Raw genomic sequence first — 9473 nt, 5'->3', positions numbered from 1 at the left:
ATGCAGTCTCCTGGAAAATCTCTGAAAGAAGCTCTGGTCTGTGCTCAGACTGAGGATCGACTCACTGTTGGAGTCTACGAGAGCGCTAAAATTATGACTGAGTAAGTAAACTAAACATGACACAAATAAAACTTTGGCATTCTCTCTCAAAAAGCAACATGACGAACAACGAACAGCAGCAGCTAACAAAAAGTAACTTTTCTTTGTCCACAGAGACCCGGACAGTGTGTCTTTCTGCGTCCTGGCCATGGACGAGGAGTTCGAGTGTGACATCGCTCTGCAGATCCACTTCACCCTCATCCAGTCCTTCTGCTTTGACAACGACATCAGCATCGTCAGAGTGAGCGACATGCAGCGTCTGGCTGAGATTGTTGGCGACAAGACAGAGCAGCTTGAAGACGCCCACTGCGTCCTCATCACGGTATGTAGAGCTCAGTGGACGACATCGCGTTATATTCAATCATTAGTGAAGTCTGTGTGTGATGCTTTCTGAGTGAATGGTGTGACTAACGCCTCTTTCCTCTCCCTGTGTGAACAGAACCCAGCTGACGGGTCTTGGGAGGACCCTGCTCTGGAGAAGCTGCACCTGTTTTGTGAGGAGAGCCGCCGTCTGAACGACTGGGTTCCTGAGATCAGCCTCCCCGAGCGCTGATCCGGGACTCGGCTCCTCTCTTGCTCAGATGCTGTGAAGCTTCTTATCTGGAAATACTCATCCTGATGAACAGGATGACCCTGTTTCTGCTCATCCCTGGACACTCCTGAGGAGGATTCCCATCCAGGCAGCACGGCGCCGGCCCGAGCGGCCCCCGTGAACCGTCGCCTCTTGTCCCGTCCATGCCAAGATGACTCTCATTCTTTATGTGAATGAGGTCAGGTATGCCACAAGAGCGACACATCGACCCTCATTCTTTGTGCGGATGAGGTTTGGAGAGGAAGGAGAAGCGAGTTCTGCGTCCTGTGGTTCCACAGAGCAAATGTCGCATCTTGAAGCACGCGCAGCAGGAGAAGAAGCGGTGCTGAGAAAGAGGCGCTCTTAAAAAGGGACTTTTTAAAGACGTCCTCTTTGCTGAGCAACATGACAGCAGTTGCAATCAGCGGAAATGTTTCCCACTTTCCAGAATTGTCTTAATTCTCTAAAGGTTTCACTTTAGAAATTTAACAATGACAAAAAAAAAATCTTAAAAAAGTATTGGAAATAAATGCTATCTAAAGGTTTCACTTTAGATACTTATTATTGATAGAAAAAATACAAATAGTATTAAAATGGAAAGAATACAAGTGTGTGAATCTGATATTGAATCCTGAAATCTGAAATATCAGAAAAAGAAAAAAAAGAAAAGAAAACTAAAGTTGAGAATGTAGTACTTCCTGAAGGTTTCACTTCAGCTTTGTTCATGTCAAATGAAATAACCTGTTCACTGCATAGCTGACTTTTGTAAGAGGAAACCATAGAAATAAAATATTCTAGTTCAATATTGCTCTCTGACTGTATTTGACTTTTTCATCTGAGGTTAGAGTTGTCTGAAGCGCAAATTAAGTCCAATGTAGACCGTGTTTTTGCAGCTCTGGTCCAGTCTGGTCTGACATTCTGACTGAGTCCTTTTTTTGACCATTTTATTGAGCAACTCAGTCTGAAACTCAAACAACAGCAAACATATCTTAAGCTCTGTGCATTTTCACACATCACAGCTCTGGAGAGGCTTGCCATCTGGAATATTCTGAAGTATTCGTTCCCTCTAAATGTGAGATGCTTCACTTGAATCAAGTACCCTGCACAGAAATGGATAGTAATCGCTGTTTAGAATATGCACAGTGCATGCTGTCATTTGAAGGCAAGAGATGAAAAATATTGCAATATGTGACATTTATCTAATTCAAATATAAGACCTGCAATACAAATTTAGTGTGTTAACTAAAAAAAAAACACTGTGAATCGGCATCAGTCAATGTGCTGATCCCATTGTAAGTCATGTAGTTGGACGATGGCTGGAGTGCAGGCAGCCTTGATAATTTCCCCTTCTGTCCAGCTCAATATGGGATTTTTTTAGTGGAAACAGATGTCGTGTCAAAGCTGTAGAACAGATGACTGACAGTTCTGTCCTTCATATAATCATCAACGTGAACTGTTCATTCAAGTGATTAGACTAACTGACCACACGCAGGGCCATCATTGGTCATCAACAGTCCACCATGCAGTGCAGGTGTGTTCTCAGGCTTCCTTTAACATTTAGAAGAACAAGTTTTAAGGGAAAACTTGAAATATATGAAAAAAATGTGCCTGATTTCTTGCTGAGAGTTAGATGATAAGATAAGGTAATACTTTATGTCTCGTGAGGGAAAATGTCATGGAGTGGAGCAGTAATATGGAGCAAATATATAATAGCAATAAAGTCGCAAATATGAAAAAGTATCAGTCAACCAAGTGTGTTTTCCCAAAGTTTTCCTTTAAATAGATGATCACAATGTTAAAGAGTCAGCAAGCAATGACATCGATTTAAAAGCTAGTGTTCACGCCGACGTTAGCTTCACTGCTCATTCATTTCAATGACATCGTTGGCAGAGCAGTTGCACTGACACAGAGACTGATGCCAAAAATACATTTATTAAAGCCAAAAGGTTGATTATTCGACCAATCAAAGACAGACATGTGCAAGCACTGGCTTAATGGGGGCTGTACTAAAGCAGCTAATTCTGTTGAGACAGAGATGCAAAATGTTCCTGCCATAAGAAGTCCTGCAGAACTGCGACAAACTGCCGCAGCATCTTGCCATCTGACACCCACTACGAAAAGTCATCAGATGCTAAGCTGATCAGACTCAGTTCATCCACAGGAAGGTTTTCCAGGAGTTAAATCACAGGGACTCTGAGCTGGTGAAATGTTTCATACCTGCAAACGTAGCGCCCTTCTGTGACAATGGCTGTTTTTAGTGTCACCCAAGTCTGTCACATGAGATCAGGAGAGTTTTTAAAAATGGGGTGGGGGGTTGTCGTCCTTCTTTAGCTTTAATTTGCGTAGCAAACATGCATTGTTTCTGATGTCATTTTTGGAGATTTCCGGCACTTTATTTGCTGAAGTACATCATGCAAGAATGAATGTTCATGAAGTGAGAGTTTGATGACCTGCAGCAAATGCAGTGCCTGTAACAGCACATTAGCCACTGACAGAGCAACACACACTAAGTAACATTACAGGCTGTTTAACCTTTCTGATACGTAATATTAGCTAGGCTAGTTAGCCTTACCTAACTTCATGGTTTTTCTCAACTACAGTGATGGAAAGCAAGTACATTTATTCAAGTACTGTTCTTAAGTACAAATTTGAGGTACTTGTACCTTACTTGAGTATTTGTATTTTCTGCTACTTTCAGCTTGTACTCCACTACATTTATCTGCCAGCTTCAGTCATTACAGAAATTACTTTGAAAATGCAGATTAATGGTACAAAATCTAATCAATAAATTATGATATTATGATATCAATAAGGCTTCATTGATTTGTAAAAAGAAAGAAAAACAGGCTGGCAGGTGTATTTGTTTAGCAAAGCAATAACATTGTTTTCTCTTATTGTTCCAACCTTAAAAGGCTTCATTTGTAGATTCACTCAAGTTTGCTACTGGTGGTGAATATATGGTTCAGATCTTGTCACCTCTTTGCGGGTCTGCCTTTACTGCCTTTGTGCCGCTCAGTCATTCAGCATGTTTAGAGAAAAATATGTCCTACTGACTGCAACGACAATCATCAACAGAGGTTGTGGCTTTATTTCATGATGCTGCTCAGCAGAAATGAGCCAAAGTGGAGCTGCAGCTTAATGAAGGCGATCCTTTGCTCCTGGCACACGCTGGGGTCTCTGTCCTGCCTCTCATCTGCGATTCAGAACATTTCAGCTTTTGTGTCTTTTGGACTCAAACTCTAAAGTCACTCTGACCTGCATGTTGCATGTCATTGCAGACTATTGTGAAGTCAACAGCTGCTGCAGCCTGCCACGCCCCCACTGTGACACACACACACATGCAACTTTTCCTCTGTCTAGTGAGGTGTTCATTACGATGTAAAATAATGCAATGCTTGACCAGAATAAAAAAAACAACAACAATAAACCAGACCAAAGAAAGAAAGAAAGAAAGAAAGAAAGAAGAAGAGGAAGAATAGTTGCTCATTTGGTCTATACAGTTGCTGCACATGTTCATATACACAAACACACACTCTGGGCCAAAAAGAAAAAAAAAATGGACCAAGCAGCACCAGCTGAAACTCAGTCACCCCTTTAAATATCCATGGCAACCAACCCAGCACTCACTCCATCTGCTGTCCAATTTAATGATGAGGGGAAAAGGAGAGAGAGAGGGGGAGGAGGAGGAGGAGGAGGAGGCAGTGTGCCCGGCACAAGCCTGCTGCCATTCATCCATTCAGGAGCAAATCCTCCAAACAACAACATCCCCCAGCAGACAGCAGCAACACGTCTGCAGGAAGCAACAGCATCCACGTACACTAACACAGCACTTCAACATGAAGGACAGAGCTGAAGTCAGGCTGTGGTTAGCTTAGCTTAGCATAAAGACATGGAAGCAAGGGGCAAACAGGTCCCCTGCCTCTGTCCAAATTTTCAAAAATATACTCACCAACGCCTCTAAAGCTTGTTTATTGCTATAATTGCTTCACATTTCCTCTGTGCACAAGTAAAAATACTTGAATTCTCTGTCAGCCTCTCTGAACTCGCTCACCCTAAACAACCTTGGCTGCCCTGTGCTTCAACCCCGGTCATAAAGAGCTCTGCTGCAGCAGCCACATGCTGCTTCTCAAGTGTCCTTTCAATATAAAAGCCTCCTCCTCCTCCCCCTCCCCCCAAAATCTTTTCTGTGTGCTGGAGAGCTGCAGCAGATGGTTGTGATGGGCTGCAGGCTGAGTGTCTTTTTAGTTTGTTGGTGTTTTGGTGGAGCAGGTTGCCTAGGATACAGACATCCCCTAAAATTCATTTGAACATATCTATATTTATTGTTTGTTATCTATCTATTCATTTTCGGTGGCACACTTGATCAAATCATCAAGATTGGATGGCAAGTTATTATTATTGCTTCTAAAATAATGCTATTGTCAAAAAAAAAAAAAAAAGGCACGAAAGCATTATGCATGTAAACCATGAAGCCTGTGTTCATCCAGGAGTCCTGAACAAATCCAGACTGAACTATGTGTGCTTACTTTAGAAAAATAAAGCTGTGGAGAAAAACTGCCAGATGTGCATCTGCTTGTTTCAGATGTTCGTTGAAGCCATATCACGAGAAATTTTCAAACTCCTTTTTTTTTAATTTTCCATCTTTAGGATCTCTGCTATGATTTGCATGTTCAGAAAACATTTGTCTGAACAAGCTGTGTTTGTAAAGATGAAGAGTTTCAGAGGTTAAGGTCTGCTGCCTTGCTCTGTCTGATAGCTATGCTAATCTACTTTTTAACTATGCTAATGCTGCCCTCCTTCATTACCATAAGCCTGCTGCTGCTGCAGGTCACAGCAGGCTCAGGGTCGCACAACACACACGTGTAAATATGCGTGTGTATACGTTTAGGTCTGTGTATACGCACACACACACACACACGCCCATACTCTCAGTCATCAGCTGTTGATGCTAATTTCTGCCTCTGATATCCATCATTGAGGCCTGTTTCAGCTCATGATCAATCTAATCACTGCTAACACTAACGACCCTGAAGCCCCTCGGGCTGCTCCCCTCTCTCTAAAAACACTGCATCCAGATCAGACACTTCTGCTTATGGAAAACATTTGCATAATTCAACACAATCATGCAATAATCCAAACATCATCATTTTGGTATGAAGGTGAGAAAATTGCGTCGTTTGTAAGCGCTGCATTATTACAAGCTCATTGGATGTTAGCTGGACGTGCATTTGTTTGTATCAGGCGTTATCTTTAAAGGTAAAAAGACTGTAAATAAAGATGAAGGTGAAGTCATTTTATCTGTTTACATCCACAGTTACAGCTTGTAAACACAAAGTGGACAGGCAGTAGCACACACACACACACACACACACACACACACACACACACACACACACACACACACACACACACACACGCACACACACACACACACACACACACACACACAGCCAGCTGTTGCCAAAACACCGGTCTGCCTCTCCATTCAGTACTGGATCCCTCAAGGGCCTCGTTCAGACACAGCAGCAACACTGTGTGTGTGTGTGTGTGTGTGTGTGTGTTTGAAAGATGTAGGAAAATCTTCAGCAAAAAAGCTCATTCTTGGAGACAGTAGTTTGAGGAAAAAACAGGAGGAAAATACTTTGAACTCAAGGTGCACTTACTGGCACTTTTCCAGAGCTTTCAAGCACATAAAGATAAAGAACACCGTCTTTGGCTTTGGAGGGGATGAGTGATAGCTGTGCATGAAAGATCAAAATGACACATCACAATAATGTGGACTGCCGAGCAGGCTTGAGACGGAGACACAACACTTGTCCGTCTGTGTGCGGTTCATGCAGTGTGTGCAGAAACAGATCAGATGGCTGAATGTGTTTGTGCTGCGCCCCCATCCACTGCACGCCTTCACCAAAACAAAAGTCAGACAAAAGCTACAGCCAACACTTCTACACCCTCATCAATGGGCACAAAGAGCAGAGAAACGACAGGAGGGGCCCTACACAAAGGTGCACCTAGACCCCGGCCCTCACTCCTCTTTTGTGCTGAAGAATGGCGAGGTCCAGGAGCAGCTGCTGTTGGCTGCAAGGGACATTTGAGACAGTCCCTTTCACCAAAAACAAAGTCTGGAGCTGTGAGTGTGCAGGCTGCAGGGCTGCAGGGGCGAGGAGGAGGAGGAGGGGGGCTGTACACAAAACGAAAGGCACACTTTGCCAGATCAGGGTGGAGATGACTCCCCATTCATCCTGCAGGTCAGCAGCAGGGGTGGGGGAGGGTCTTAAAGTGAAGGAGGAGGCCTTTAAAGTTGACGAGAGTCACATCAGTCACAGCACAAAGGAGTCCCAGAGGTCTGCCATATGGACGCAGGCACATCATCTGTTCAGGAATCACTAAAACAAATCCAGCCAGAGCCAATAGCAGCGCGAGCTTTGCACCTTGCTCTACCCAGCGACAACACACCTCTGGTTTCTGATTGGCTGTAGAGCTGTTGTCATTAACACAGTGTCTCAATTAGCCAGATAGGTAGGAGGGCACTTTGTTGTTTTAGTGCTTCAGGATGAGCTTGGTGTCGGATTGATTAGTGCTGGTGAAGATTGAGGAGATATGTTAAAACATATTTTATTTGCTCTCAGTTTACAACAACTACTTCAACGTGTGGTTCTCCAAAATGTCATTTGTCAGCAGATTTTCATAAATGACTTTTAGTACCACTTTCTGAAATGGTCTGTCTTTGTGTGCCTATGTGCTTTTCTTAATCATTGGAGGATTTTTTTTGCTCAGCTGATTTCTTTCCTGATACCAGATAAAAGAATAAATTCATGACAGAATGGAATAAATCAATGAAAAATCCCCAGTGCATCTAAAATCAGACCCAGACTCTCAACATACATCTTCCTTATTTCAAAACCACCCGATCACCTAAAGCACAAGAATGACTCTAAACACAGTTTTCTCTCTGTAACAGGACTGTTACAGCGCCCCCTATGGATATAAGACTTTATTGATCCTCAATTCACATGTTGCAGCTGCAGGTAGGAAACAACAATGAAAGAACTCTGTGAAAATGAATAAATCAAATAAAAAATGACATTATAGGCCTATGAATACTTTACACTACAGTATAATGCAATACCTTCTACCTATGGAGACTCATGGTGTTAATATCAATAAATAACACATTACGACTTAGTTAAATATAAATAAATAGCCATTTAATATATAACTGCTGGAGTGTTAAAAAAACCCAATCCATTTTTAATAGATTCAATAGATTTATTTTGAAATGTCTGAACGCCTGTGCTCGTGGAAAAAAGAGGAGGAAAAGTAATTAGAATTCAAAATGTATTTGATTCTTTCACTGTTATACTGTATTATATCTCAGGGTCTCCATATACATCATATACAGTAGATTAGTTGTGCAGTTATTAGTGCACAACAATAAAAGCCTGATTGCAGCCAAATGTATATAACTGTGTAAATAACTCTGTACTGACTGTCTCTCTGTTTCCTCTATAAATCCTCTTGTCAGTTACTGAGGAAAAAGCCAAAGAAAAGTCAACCTTGAAAAAAGAAATGCATGGATTTGCTTTGTGACTATTTAAAGTGAAGCAGTGACACTTTGGGTTGAATCTGTCCAGGGTTTTAAGTTGCATTAAAGGGTCATTTTTCTCGTCCAAGCATCTCAACAGTGTAAAAGGAACTTGTTAGACCCTTTACTTCATCACCAATACAACTATGTAAAAGAAACAGTCCTGCTAAAAAGTACATACGCATTATCAGCAAGTTCTGGTTCTGCAGGAAAGTGTCCCCTGTGACTCATCATGAATTATCCAGAACCCCTGGTCGGACTGAGTGACTCAGAGGTGAACTGAGTTCGACTTTGCGCTGACTGAATGAGGAAAAGGTTGAATGGACAGCTCGTGCCCATGTGGTCGGTGCGCCATGCAGTGGTGTAACAGTGGTACAGCAGGATGCAACGCTCCAGCAGCACGTGGTCTGTTCAGCCTGATTAACACGGAGAAACGGCTCCCCCTTGTGGTTAATAGTCGCTCCTGCACCACAGCGCATCCTGCAGTGAACTGCTGATGTTAGCCGGTAAGGTTTTGATTAAACCAAACATAAATGACCAGGATGAGCAAGTAAATGTGATTCAGATGAGAAAATAAAGATGCTACAAGCTTTTTATACAAAATATTTATTCAGCTGAACACAGAGTGTGACACCAACACTAACACCTGGATAGACACGTCTCTGTTTCTGAACTCTGCAATTTCCTTTGGTTTGTTTGACATGTGATTACTCATGCTGACTGAGGGCGTCCAACACGTACAGACACACAGAAAGCCACAGATAGATATGATGGACTAATTTCTCTACTGCTGCATTTTAATAAATTTGGGGCAGCCAATTACTGCACACACGCGCGCACAAACACACACATACACACAAATGAAAGATGCATACATTTACATCCAATAACAGATGCATTGAAGGCATTTAGCATTGCACTTCCCTAAAGTTGAGGGACTCTCAGAAGATTGATTTTTTAAAATAATGGTCAAAAATTTATGCAGCAGATGTCAAGTTGTTCCGAGTTAAACTCCAGAAATGTCAGATACATTTCCCATAATGACACTTGTTTGTCATTAGACCCTCTCTGCCTGGTAAACAGCCCCATCTTTAAAAACGCCCCCAATTTGTGCCTCGGTGAAAATGTGCACTTTCCAAGCCCTGGTAGAGTTATTTTCTCAGACATGAGAGTGCTTCTCCAGAGCTGAATTATTATCATACATGACACATACAATGT

General features: G+C 42.3%; 1 protein-coding gene across 1 annotated transcript; it reads left to right on the top strand.

Moving 5' to 3' along the window:
• On the top strand, positions 1-699 carry LOC121623092 (growth arrest and DNA damage-inducible protein GADD45 gamma-like). The gene is made up of 3 exons (XM_041960237.1): positions 1-101; positions 214-421; positions 539-699. Exons 1-3 carry the CDS (start codon positions 1-3, stop codon positions 650-652), a joined length of 423 nt encoding a protein of 140 aa, XP_041816171.1. The 3' UTR covers positions 653-699.
• Positions 700-9473: the final 8774 nt, after the last annotated feature.

This window comes from Chelmon rostratus, chromosome 19 (assembly GCF_017976325.1).
Source record: "Chelmon rostratus isolate fCheRos1 chromosome 19, fCheRos1.pri, whole genome shotgun sequence".
Taxonomy (NCBI): Eukaryota; Metazoa; Chordata; class Actinopteri; order Chaetodontiformes; family Chaetodontidae; genus Chelmon; species Chelmon rostratus.
Note: the sequence above shows the minus strand (reverse complement) of the source record. Positions and strands in the feature narration are given on the sequence as shown.